We start from the raw sequence: 14,664 nt of genomic DNA on the forward strand, positions 1-14,664 counted from the left end.
ATTATGGTTTAAGTGGTATGGGGTGACGAAGTGTTACAACAGTGGTCCTATTGTAAATAGTGACAGTGACTAAACTGACCATGCTTGTGTAACAAATAATAACAATGCATGTTCAATAGTGACTGTGTGCACAGAAAAATCAAGAAAGTGGTCTCGAAACGAAGATAAAAAGTCAATTATGATTAGGAGTGAATAGACATTCGATTACATGTGAACCAATATTGAAATACAGTGAAACCTGTTGAAGACGGAAGTGACATGGTCCTAATTTTTTTTCCATTGTGGACAGGTTTCCGTATTATTCAGGCGTGACATTAAAATGGAATATTTTGTCATTCAAATACATGAAAAACAAAATGGCATGCCGCAAACTGCAAGAAGTACAAAATATTCCATTTAACACTCATCACATTAAATCAGCTTTCTGTCACTCATCACGTTGGTGAATCATCTTGATTAAAATCTCATTTTCTGTATAAATATTATCATAACTCATTCATTAGTCATTAAACACTGCTAAAGTTTACTAATCTCATTCTATTTAATATCTAACACTATATTCTAATACTGTACTGCATATCACTGCACATTATTAATTAATTGGACCAGGAGCCATCTATTAGAAGCCTTGAATTCTGGTTTATTTCATTTCTTTCCCAGTTCAATAGCTTGGTTTGCAGAATAGATCCAGAAATTGGCATGTTCTTTGAAAGGTCATGAAGAACCCACTCCCACAACAGTTCATTTATTTCCACATAAACAGTTACTTTCTGGTTCCTTTTGTGTCACCAATATTGGCCGCACACCACTCACTCATTATGATCTTTATTTTTTAAAGTGTCACACCTGAGTTTTCCGCAACTGCACTTTAATATTATTTAACATAGACTTTGTTTCTAATTTTCCTTTATCTCGATAACTTTTACTTCATCACTTAATGTTAATGCCACATTTTATGCAACTCTTTTTTTTTTACCTGGAAATCATTACGCTTACGCTCTGTTTAGCTACGACAGTATACGGGTGTGAAGCATTAAAAATCTTTGAAGGGACTCGTCTGCCTAGTCAACAGGGTAATAAAATTTATGACCGCCAGGCCAACACACCCTTGTACCCTCTAGAATTTTGCAAAGAAAACTTGTTTTTATCTTGTGACCTACATATTTCGTATATTCCTTGAAATTACACGCTGTTTCAAAATATAGTTACAAAATATAGTGTGTCCAAAATATTGTTTCCGTTTTGAACAGTAGCAGACAGTTTCCGTTTCCGCGTTGAACAGTTTCCGTTTTATTCAGGAAAAATTACACATAATACACACAAATTTCGCCGGGACCAATAAATTGTTCCGAAATAGACAGGATTCCGGATTATTCAGGTTCCGATTTGAACAGGTTTCACTGTATTACCATTACTGTACATTAATCATAATATTGGATAGGTATTGAAGTATTTCATATAGTTGTATAAATAAAAAAAGAGCGATATTTTAATTGGTCATTAAAAAGAATAGCCCATAACAACCCATTATATTTGGGGTGCCAGCAACACTCCACGCGACTCTTCATGTTACAAAGTTAGGCGCGACTGCTTAAGGGTTAACTTAATATACTGATAGCCATTGTCACCAAAACTGTTTCTACTCGTACTATCACTGTCATGCAACTTCTCTTCTCTTAATTAACAACCTTATCATTGTCGTTGACAATCATCATCATCCTTACCCTTTAAGATTTGATCCCTTGTAGCCCATTTATTTTACAATTCACTGACAACTGTGCACCAACCCTAACCACTCACGTATTATACTTCCCACTGACCAGATATGAACTGGTTGGAAGTAACTATAAACCAGAGGAAACAATGACCAACAGGTTTTTTTTTTATCAAAGAGTTAAGTAATGCCTTAACATTTATTAAATTCAACAGTTAAATAACCCTGCCATTTATAATTAGTCTAGTAGTCATAAAGTCACAATTAAGTCCTAATCTACCTTACAGTTTGTCATCATTTCAATAATTAATACGTTTAGACAATAATGACCACGTGCATCAAGGTCAGTAGAGTAACCACCAGTTAAAATTGCCACATTACCCCTGGTTAAGCATTTTTACAGTGAATCAATCTCGGTTAGGAATAAAACAGGAGGTTAACCACAGTAATCTCCAACTGCCAGTATTCAAGTGGTTAAAGGAGGTAACCAGTGGTTAGTAATAAAATAAAATATCAGTCACATTCACAATTGAAGATTTTGAAGACAAATTATTGTATTTAGATTAAGTGAATCGGAATAATGGTGAGTGTAAAACTGTGTCAGAAGAAAGAGAGTCTTCTTATGAAGGATTAGGCGACAGATAATTTCAGGAGATTTTGTTTATAGAAATCAAGAGTGAACAAAATCTACGATGACATTTTTACTGCAACAGATGGCTCACTTGAAATATCCATCAAAGACAAACAATCTTATTTCTGTTTGGTTATTAATGATTATTAGAGGAGAAAAATTCGCTCCAGCACCGGGGATCGAACCCGGGTCCTTGGTTCTACGTACCAAGCGCAGCTACGCCGAAGTTCAATCCACAGCACTGGATCGAATCCCCCTCCTCTAGTGCCTTTTCCTTTATGGCCTTACTCCACGTTCGATATATATGTTGACATATTATATTAAGCCAATTGCCATTATGCAAGGAGCGCACTCAATTGAGTGTCTTGGTGGCTGGGGTTCCACAGTATATGCACTGTTGGGCGAAGAATCTACGTAAAGATTAATTTTTGCTCCTACAGAATTAATCTGTTATGGTAACAATGGTTATTAGGGAAGAAAAATTTGCTCCGGCATCGGGGATCGAACCTGGGTCCTTGGTTGTTACCATAGTAGATTAATTCTGTAGGACCAAAAATTAATCTTTACGTAAATCCTATTTCTCCTATGAATTGGATGCTTACAATAGATATTACGAAATTGATATTTTCGGTATTTTAAGAGGGAACATTGAACAGATGCACAGAACTGCAGTATGAATCATTCACAATGCAGGCAATGGAATAACATTTGGCTCAAAGTGTAAGAGTATCTCTTTTCCTACATTGCAGGCTGAATGATGAGAGGTTATGGATGGATTTTTATTAGTTATTTTACGTTTTATCAACTACTATGGTTATCTAGTGAGATGAAGATGATAATGCCAGCAAAATGAGTCCAGCATTGGAAGTTACCCAGCATTTGATTTTATTTAGTTGAGGGAAAACCCCGGAAAAAACCTCAACCAGATAACTTGTCCCAACCAGGATGGATGGTTTCTAGGATATTGCACAGTTCCCTCGTATAATTGGGACCCTGGATTATATACACATTCGTATTAATCTCCAGGTGATCTATGTTTCATTCTTTTCTTTTATGGATATTCCATCTTCTTTTTTTTTTTTTTTCCTATTACATACATACATATATCTAATAATTAAAACTATCAATACTTCAGACTCACATTGGGATATATTTTCGTTTTTTATTTTCTATTTTTTAAGATTTTAAGCCAGCAATGAACAAAGAAAGGCAACCCAGAAACATAACAGCACTGAAAGATATACAAATGCAACACGAAATTACAGTATACATTCATTTCTATGCACAATGGAGTAAGTGCAGTCATTTTTAGACGTATACTATCATCTTTGCAGAAGTATGGATACTACTCTTTTGTCACTTTGTAGAAACAGTGTACCATCACAGATTTTATCCTGGTTAAATGAGATGTCAACTAACCCTGTGTAAGTAACCAGTGATTATAAATGGTGCACCGAAATGTATTTTAAGCACAGTTACTTTTAACCATGGCTTTGTAACCCATGGTTACTACACTTTCAACTGAAGTTGATGCACATAGGCATTATTATGAACTATGAGACACAATAGTTTTCCTAACAATATTAAATAACTAACACTATTTCATAATATAATAATGTAAACAATGTATTGTTCCTTAATTATGCGATTTTTTTTAAACAATCACACTGCATATTACTGCGAATTCTTATTCAAACATTTAATTATAGTACATTATGCAACGAGACTATAATGGTAGTAATTAAGACGCGAGTATGTTTGTTTATGAAACGAGCGCGAGTTTCATAATTTTCATACGAGCATCTAAATTACCATTATAGGCAAGTTTCATACGACTTTTTATGCTCGACCATATTTCTAACTTGAAATTATTTATAAGTATTCATGTTATGGTTATGTAAGTGAGGAGCGGAACTGACCTAAATTGTGAGATGTGCGCAGACGCGAAAGTATTGATTTTTTTCCGAGGAACGAATGTCATTGACCTTGATATAATCTAGAGAATAACATGAACATTAATTTTGATATAACCTGGAAATTGATTTAGAATTGAAAAACGAGATGACAAATTGAATTTATTTGAATATTATTTACAATTAACACTAATTATTATAGTAACTTCTGCGACAGTATTGGATTTCCACCCTCCATGACGTTTCACTAGTTGTCTTTCGATTGCATATCCGAGAATAATCGATACTTGCGCTTTTATAATGCTACAATGGTGATTTCTCATTGGCTGAACAACTGAACTATAATGAATAGGTGTACTTTAATGATGTGCATTACAGAGCTACTACCAGGTGCATAATTACTACATTTTGACATGGTCGAGCATAAAAACTTTTATTTTACATACCGGTATATGTTATGTAGCAGGAACTTAAGTTACACTGAAAAGTATGCATATATGTCACTGATGTGTAAAGTCAGAAACATGCCCTTTTTTTTGGGGGGGGGTAATTTGAAGTGGGGGAAAAATATTGCAAAATATACCGAGTGGCCCAAAGGTAATTGCTTCTTTTGGGACATGGTTCAAGATTAGGTTTATGGAAGACCACACACAGTACAAGATGTATTTCAAGAGACTGATGGGAACTGTACTTGATGTAGTGTCAATGACAGGTTCCAGGAGTGCATTAATTTTGAGGGAGGAAATTTCGAGCGTCTCTGCAACTGACGTACAGTTTTAGAAAAAATGTTTGTCAGACAGATACTTTATAAGTCCCAGAAAGGAGGCAGTACGCATGATCAGATGACGTGCGACCTGGGTCACAAGAGAAGGACTAGTTGAAGTAATAAAATTAGTTTTGTTTCATTGTATGTCTGATCATGGGCACTGTCTCCTTTCCGGAACTTATAAAGTATCTGTGCGACAGAACTTTTTTCTTAAGACTATACACAAACAAAGGCTAAACACAATTATCTGTACCTTTGTATATCTACTGTCTACATATGATATGAAAAATATGAACAATTACATACTGACAAGCTTCTAACTGTATACCTATTTTTGGGCCACCGAGTATTATGCTCACTCTCTCACAGCACTCACTTCATACCAATTCTCATCTCCTATTCCAATGCTCCACCATGATTTTAGTATACAATCTTCCTCACTATTTCTCTCTCTCTCTCTCTCTCTCTCTCTCTCTCTCTCTCTCTCTCTCTCCAGGCCCTTTTTGTCTGACTAAAGGCTGGTTCACAATAAACCGGAAATGAGAATCGGAACGAAAACGAAAACTGTAAAATTGTTCAAATGTGTACATTTAAATGTGAGCATTCACAATTAACGAAAAGCTTGCCGGAGCCCAGAATTGGGAACGGAGAGTTGGCCAAGTTTCAACTTTGGTGTTTACTTTTCCAATCACAACCCACTAGATTCATTCTATTGCCATCTAAAAGCTATTTTGTCGTCATATATTTTGTAGCAAGAAGACCGTGACATAATCTATGCATTATTTTGTTCTGTGCTGTGCATCATGGAGCAAGTTTTATTTGATGAGATTTTAATATTGAGTGTTGAGGAAGATCCTCACGTTTACGATAAATGGCGCGCCTCGTATAAAGATGAGAAAATGAAGGAGAATACGTGGCTTTCAATAGCTGCGTCTTTGAACACCGATCGTAAGTGAATCATATGTTATTACTGTATTGGTTGTATTACACACTACATATTCATGCTTCAATTCAATAACTACTGTTGTGTTCATTTTTGTTCTATTACAAATGTTTCTTCTCTAATTATTTTACGTTATGGTAGACTTAAAATAGGTTGTGATAATAAAGATGGATGGGCATATTTATAGTACCGTACCTAATGAAATGTTTTAGTTGAAATTTCGAAGTTGGTTAACCTGTGTTTATGTTGGCTGCCTTGTACTCATGAGAGAACGCCATTGGTCAATTACACACAAATAACATCAGAATGCATATTATCGACTTTACATATCGTTATTGACATGCATATCGATATGCATAGTCATCTACGTTCTCGGTTTATTGTGAATCAAAAATTTTCATATTCACTTCCTCTCCTTCTCGTTTTCATTCTGGTTCTCGTTCCCGGTTTATTGTGAACCAGCCTTTAGCGCGAAAACCTTCTAATTCTTGACTCAAACCATTGTCACTCATAATCCTCAACATTAATTTATAAAGAACAGTATATCAAATTAATTCTAAAGAGTAAACTTAAATTCGCACACAAGCACTCCATGACGTAATTCCTCATTACAAAATAAAAACAAAAGTCACTTATCCCCTAACTTGCAGCAGGCTCAAGTTTTCAAGATACTTAGTGCAATCATATAGGTCCATACATTTTTCATTAGTTTTAGGTGAGGATAATGAGACTGTTTAGGAGTCATTCATTGTACATGTGAATACAGATCCTCCAAGAAATGTCTCAACTCCATTAAAGGAAAATGCCATAATTGTGTCTGTAAAATAGGAACCATGGAGAAGCTTGCGCAGTATGTCTAGAAAATTAGGGCTGTCTCAGTCGTCTGTCCTATGAGTACTGGATGATGAATAAATGTATCAGTGCCACTTAACACCAAGGGTACAACTGTTTCCAGCAGACTGTCCTCAAAGGATGCACTTTTGCAAATAGCCTAACAACGAACTGCAAATTAATCATTCTCTGGACAGAACAGGCAATTTCCATGCATGAAGGTGTATTTAGCAGCCAAAACAATCACTTTTAGTCTCACGAAAATTCGCATCCTGTTCACAAAAGAGGACATCATGTCTGATTTACAAGTAGCTAGCATCAATGTGTGAACTCTTTTTGGCCTCTAAGTTCTACATCAGAGACTCGATGCTCACCATTTTCGGGTGTTTCTGGACAATGTTCTAGCAGGGCTGCTAGATGATTTGCCTTAAGCTGTGAGGCAGAGTAACTGGATCCAGCTCGACAATGCTCTAGCAAACTATGGAGAAATTGTTTGATAAATGTTATAAACAACACACAGCATACAAGAAAGTGGATTGGATGCACAGGAGCAAATTCATGGCCACCAATATGATTCCCATGGGTTTTTTTTCCTGCAGGGGCACTTGAAGTACGTCTACAAGGTACCAGCTAGGCCCATCAATGATCTGGTGGCAAGTCTTCATGCTGCCACAACAATTACTGATGCCCACATATGTTGCGTACAAGACAGTGCAATGCAGCACATTGAGAAGTGTCTTGAAATGGACAGAGAACGCTTTGAACACAACCTGAAAACTAATAATGATAATTACCCTATTTGACAGTGACTGCTCTCTCGATAATTTGAGCCCGCAAGATGTAAGTTATACGATACTTGTTCTTATTTTGTAATGAGCAATCGCACCACGAAAAGCTTGTGCACGAATTTAGATTCACACTAAATATGGACTATTTAAAAACCCATCACACACGAATAACACACATGACATGACACTTCTGTTGCTATTTCATGCATACTGCAACAATGTTTATGGAAATGTGAGGAGCGGAATTCCTTTGAAACTCATGCAAATGTGGACAGTGAAAGATTACATTCTCCAAGTAAGGGTGAGGAGGGGAAGGTAAATAGAGATTGCATGGTACATTTGAAAATAGAAGCTAACTATTAAGACCTTTAGAACAGAATTAGGTCAAAATTTCTATTATAAGCACACTGACCTCGTCAACCTGGCCTGAAAACTGGTGACCTCACACACACCAGAATTCTGCCATGCTGGCTGACTACTAACACACATCCGCCAACCTCGTTCAGTTAATGATTTGGCAAGGAAAAAATCTTCTGCCAAATAACAACTAAATGCTTGAATTCCTCCAACCTCATCAATCAAGGATTTTCGCATCAGTGCAGACATCCCTGTATGGCAATTAACTCTAAGGAAATCTGCAACTAAGTATATACGGGCTTGTACCGTGCCAAAGTAAACCTGTAAATTTAAATAAATCAACAGTTTAGAGAAAATTTACGCTTTAAGAGAATTGTAAAGTTTTCAAATAGGCTACATAATAATATGCTTACATGATATTATTATATCTTATTTCATCAAGAATGTAATTAATATTACGCAAGGATCAAACACAGTCCAGCAAATACAGTAAATAACGAGACTGAATTTTTTCTAAGCATGGACTTAAGTTAACTTTTGAAAATAACATGACAAAATCTTTTTATGTACCATATTTTACACAAAATGTCCACTGACCTGTTTCTAAACAATGTTGGCTAGATAACTGTTGTCACAAAATCAAAATGGAGGAAAGAGATAATAGTAACAAAATGGAGGAAAGAGATAATAATACTAAGTTCTGGATAAAAATGGGTAAAAATGTATCCAAGATAACGAAACAAGCCCATAGGAATAAATGTTTATCCCATACACAAATTTTCTGTCGATTTCAAGGCAGGCTAAGAATATAATTATGTATGGAAGACAATTCAATTTCATTGCATCAAATTTCAGTCTGAAACGAAGAATTAACCAGAGGAATTAGTTGGCTGATGTCTGAATGTTGTGTGGCTTTAAGTATTTGTCAGATGATCAGCGTTTCGATGGAAATTATACGCAAGACTTTAGTCCATGATTTATATAAAAAGAAAATATGTGCATGTCCCATGTCGTGCCATCGTTGTCTAAGGCATCCTGACTAGAACTCACTTTACAGAATGCGCGTAGTTCGAGTCCTCATGGAAGAAGAAATTTTCTCATGAAATTTCGGCCAGTGTATGGGACCGGTGCCCACCCAGCATCGTGATGCACTTGGGGAGCTACGACAGCTAGCGAAATCTGGTTACGAAAGCCAGCTACAATGGCTGGGGCATCTTCATGCTAACCACACAATACCTCCATTCTGGTGTTGAATGATCGTCCACCTCTGCTTCGGCATGTGGATGTGAGGTCAGCAGGTGGCTGATCGGTTATGGTCTTTCATGGGCTGTCGTGCCTTGGATGATGATGATGATGATTATTATTATTATTATTAAAGTTTGTACATGCTTTATTCCTCACATATTGCTAGATGATCAAGACCTATTAAATATGCCAAAAACATCAACGAAACTGCTCAACAAAATACAAAATTCTTGGACTCAATCATAGCAGGGAGATGAAACGTGTATTATTTCAATCCTTAAACGAAGTATCAAAGTACAAACTTATCAAAAACAAATATTTTCAGAAACCACAACGTCAAATGATAAGAGATATGATGTGGGTTTTAAAATTTAAATGCTACATGATGTAACCTTACAGACCAAACGGAAGTCACAACTCGAGTACAACAGGACTGCATTTCTTCCCCAATCATATTTCTTCTGGTATTGGACATAGTGATGAGAAGGGTGAAGGGCAGTAGGAAAAGAGGGATTCAGTAGAGTATGAGAGATACAATATAATTTTTTTTTTTACTTTGCAGAATAACTGCCTTTCACAGCGAAGTCCTATAGATATGGACGAGAAACTTAAAAGATTGCAGGATTTACACATCAATATAAATAATGATGCGAGAATAAATGTAAATATTGATGAAAATCATTATGCGAGTAAAAAAGACACAGATCAGGTCAACTCTTTTACTTATCTTGGAAATAAAAGCACTAAAGATAATGTTGCAGAATTCAAATCAGGCAAATGAAACTTTCATACAGTTATATTCATTATGGAAGAATTGTAATACGTATATCTAAAACAACTAAGCTCAGAAATTTTGAACACAACTGTGAAGTCATTGTTCCATTATGTATGCAAAATGTGAAGTCGAAAGCTAAATCTCAATTAGGTCGCAAATATTAATCACTGTTTGTAATTATCATAAAACTAAGAAGACTGTCACATGAAATGAAGACCTTTGGAGGGAAACAAACAACAACAAATTTAAGGTGAAATGAAGAGAAGATGTCAATTAATTGGACACTAAAATGCTCACTGCCTACAATAGAAAGACGAATTAGATTAGAACCCTCAGCAGATCTAACAATGTAGATCCAGAAAGACACAGAGACGAACAATAGAAGAGCAAGACAAGAAATCTGAAAGACATGTATGGAGAGCAGAGATCAAAGTGGTGGCATTTCACAGATGCAAATGACTTATGCATTAAAAATTTATTCCACCTATGATGGCTCTCATTGGAGAGCATGATTTGAGATTTTGGAACGATTGCAGAATATCATTTAAAATTCAAGCATCAAGAAACAGGCAACTGGGTTTTGTTCCACAAATATACACCAACTCACATGGCAGCAGTTGTGCAAGAGTTTTTGAACCGAAAATAAATCTCTGTTTTTGCTCATTCAACATGTTCACAAAATGCAGCACTCTGTGGCTAGTTTCCATTCCCGAAACTCAAGTTTCCGCAGAATGAAAGACGTTTCTATGATATCTGATGAACACAAAAACCATAATCAGTTATCTGAGATTGTCTTCTCAGTCCTTAGCTGATCATGTCATTTTATTTCAGGGCTAGAGAAATATATTTAGACTAAAGAAAAGTGATATCGAACATAACTTTGCTTCTTCAAATTCATTCAGTCTCATTATTTGCAGCAGTATGTATATAAGACATTCTGTATCAAACACATATATTCTCTCATATGATACAATATATTTCATTTAATATTAAATTACATAACTTTTCGGAAAAGTAATTTTTTTTTTTTAAGATGAGCAACTTGTGCAGATATTTCTTAAGTTCCAAGACAATAAAACTCATAAGCCAGACACAATGCTTCATATTCCTGAGGTAAATGGCCTAATTTTATACAGTAACAGAAGCAAGATATTCTTATTAAAAGCTACTCCAACACAATGCTATATATTCTTGAGCCAAATGGCCTGCTTTTATACAGTAACAGAAGCAAGATATTATTAAAAGCTATTCTGACGCAATGCTTCATATTCTTGAGGTAAATTGCCTGCGTTTATACAGTAACAGAAGCAAGATATTCTTATTAAAAGCTACTCCGACACAATGCTTCATATTCTTGAGGTAAATTGCCTGCTTTTATACAGTAACAGAAGCAAGATATTCTTATTAAAAGCTACTCCAACACAATGCTATATATTCTTGAGCCAAATGGCCTGCTTTTATACAGTAACAGAAGCAAGATATTCTTATTAAAAGCTACTCTGACACAATGCTTCATATTCTTGAGGTAAATTGCCTGCTTTTATACAGTAACAGAAGCAAGATATTCTTATTAAAAGCTACTCTGACACAATGCTTCATATTCTTGAGGTAAATTTCCTGCTTTCATACAGTAACAGAAGCAAGATATTCTTATTAAAAGCTACTCCAACACAATGCTTCATATTCTTGAGGTAAATTGCCTGCTTTTATACAGTAACAGAAGCAAGATATTCTTATTAAAAGCTACTCCGACACAATGCTTCATATTCTTGAGGTAAATTGCCTCCTTTTATACAGTAACAGAAGCAAGATATTCTTATTAAAAGCTACTCTGACACAATGCTTCATATTCTTGAGGTAAATTGCCTGCTTTATACAGTAACAGAAGCAAGATATTCTTATTAAAAGCTACTCCGACACAATGCTTCATATTCTTGAGGTAAATGGCCTGCTTTTATACAGTAACAGAAGCAAGATATTCTTATTAAAAGCTACTCTGACACAATGCTTCATATTCTTGAGGTAAATTTCCTGCTTTCATACAGTAACAGAAGCAAGATATTCTTATTAAAAGCTACTCCAATACAATGCTTCATATTCTTGAGGTAAATTGCCTGCGTTTATACAGTAACAGAAGCAAGATATTCTTATTAAAAGCTACTCCGACACAATGCTTCATATTCTTGAGGTAAATTGCCTGCTTTTATACAGTAACAGAAGCAAGATATTCTTATTAAAAGCTACTCCGACACAATGCTTCATATTCTTGAGGTAAATGGCCTGCTTTTATACAGTAACAGAAGCAAGATATTCGTATTAAAAGCTACTCTGACACAATGCTTCATATTCTTGAGGTAAATTTCCTGCTTTCATACAGTAACAGAAGCAAGATATTCTTATTAAAAGCTACTCCAACACAATGCTTCATATTCTTGAGGTAAATTGCCTGCGTTTATACAGTAACAGAAGCAAGATATTCTTATTAAAAGCTACTCCGACACAATGCTTCATATTCTTGAGGTAAATTGCCTGCTTTTATACAGTAACAGAAGCAAGATATTCTTATTAAAAGCTACTCCGACACAATGCTTCATATTCTTGAGGTAAATTGCCTGCTTTTATACAGTAACAGAAGCAAGATATTCTTATTAAAAGCTACTCTGACACAATGCTTCATATTCTTGAGGTAAATTGCCTGCTTTTATACAGTAACAGAAGCAAGATATTCTTATTAAAAGCTACTATGACACAATGCTTCATATTCTTGAGGTAAATTGCCTGCTTTTATACAGTAACAGAAGCAAGATATTCTTATTAAAAGCTACTCTGACACAATGCTGCATATTCTTGAGGTAAATTGCCTGCATTTATACAGTAACAGAAGCAAGATATTCTTATTAAAAGCTATTCTGACGCAATGCTTCATATTCTTGAGGTAAATTGCCTGCTTTTATACAGTAACAGAAGCAAGATATTCTTATTAAAAGCTACTCTGACACAATGCTTCATATTCTTGAGGTAAATTTCCTGCTTTCATACAGTAACAGAAGCAAGATATTCTTATTAAAAGCTACTCCAACACAATGCTTCATATTCTTGAGGTAAATTTCCTGCTTTCATACAGTAACAGAAGCAAGATATACTTATTAAAAGCTACTCCAACACAATGCTTCATATTCTTGAGGTAAATTGCCTGCGTTTATACAGTAACAGAAGCAAGATATTCTTATTAAAAGCTACTCTGACACAATGCTTCATATTCTTGAGGTAAATGGCCTGCTTTTATACAGTAACTGACACAAGATATTCTTATTAAAAGCTACTCCGACACAATGCTTCATATTCTTGAGGTAAATTGCCTGCTTTTATACAGTAAAAGATGCAAGTTATTCTTATTAAAAGCTACTCCGACACAATGCTTCATATTCTTGAGGTAAATTGCCTGCTTTTATACAGTAACAGAAGCAAGATATTCTTATTAAAAGCTACTCCGACACAATGCTTCATATTCTTGAGGTAAATTGCCTGCTTTTATACAGTAACAGAAGCAAGATATTCTTATTAAAAGCTACTCCGACACAATGCTTCATATTCTTGAGGTAAATGGCCTGCTTTTATACAGTAACAGAAGCAAGATATTCTTATTAAAAGCTACTCCGACACAATGCTTCATATTCTTGAAGTAAATGGCCTGCTTTTATATAGTAACAGAAGCAAGATATTCTTATTAAAAGCTACTCTGACACAATGCTTCATATTCTTGAGGTAAATGGCTTGCTTTTATACAGTAACAAAAGCAAGATATTCTTATTAAAAGCTACTCCGACACAATGCTTCATATTCTTGAGGTAAATTGCCTGCTTTTATACAGTAACAGAAGCAAGATATTCTTATATCCAAGTTTTAAAAATGAAAATATCACCTTAAAACACAACTCACAGAGCTAAAAATATTAGATTATAAAATCAGAATAATTAAAATTCATTAAAAAATATATGAAGCAAGTTAAAATTACAACAAACGTCACCTTTTCCAATGTAGCTGCAAAACCATCACGATCACATGTAAATGGCATTTGGTGAACAAGACCCACATCCTCTGTCATACACGACACCATGTCCAACAAAGTGTCTTCTTTCACTGAAGAATTGAGAGACAAAATTAGGATCAAATATTAATCTTCAGTTTGGTGATATACTAAGAAGAAAATAATAGCTACAATTTTTCAATTTTTCTTTGGGAGGAAGACAAAAATAATTAACTTGTCCCTGGCATTTATCCACCTGAAAAGTGAAGGGGATTTGAGAAAATCCAAATCCCTATGACTGCGTGTAACATCATATATTTTACTTGAGATAATCACGCTTGCATCAGCTGCAATTAAAATTACATGGGATAAATTATTTACAGTAGAAGCTAAATGATTAATATAAGCTAGAAATAATAACATACCTAAAATTGAACCCTGGGGAACTAAGTTTGATATTTCTTAAATCTGAGTAACTAATTTTGTGACTGTTTTATATATTTTTTCGGCTTTCTGTTTCCTATTTGATAAGAAAAATGTAAACCAACCCAAGGTTTCATCTTTAATATTATAAAACTGTAATATTTTTTTACCAATATAATGTAATCTTCACAATCAAATGCTTTAGCCTTATCACAAAATATCCTTCTAACGTGTAATTTCGAATTTAAAGA

The 14,664-nt window shown here is 34.8% G+C and overlaps 1 protein-coding gene across 4 annotated transcripts in view; it reads right to left on the bottom strand.

The window, feature by feature from the left end:
* Window positions 1–14,664, bottom strand: part of GlcT (ceramide glucosyltransferase) — an 81,369-nt gene that overhangs the window by 45,185 nt on the left and 21,520 nt on the right. For all 4 annotated transcript variants that reach the window (XM_069836938.1, XM_069836937.1, XM_069836939.1 and 1 more), the window contains exons 5-6: window positions 13,991–14,103; window positions 7,999–8,264 (exon numbers count right to left, since the gene is read on the bottom strand). In XM_069836938.1, coding sequence (XP_069693039.1) covers window positions 7,999–8,264; window positions 13,991–14,103 — 379 coding nt within the window. The remainder of the gene's footprint in view (window positions 1–7,998; window positions 8,265–13,990; window positions 14,104–14,664) is intronic.

Source organism: Periplaneta americana, chromosome 10, assembly GCF_040183065.1.
Source record: "Periplaneta americana isolate PAMFEO1 chromosome 10, P.americana_PAMFEO1_priV1, whole genome shotgun sequence".
In the NCBI taxonomy this organism is placed as follows: Eukaryota; Metazoa; Arthropoda; class Insecta; order Blattodea; family Blattidae; genus Periplaneta; species Periplaneta americana.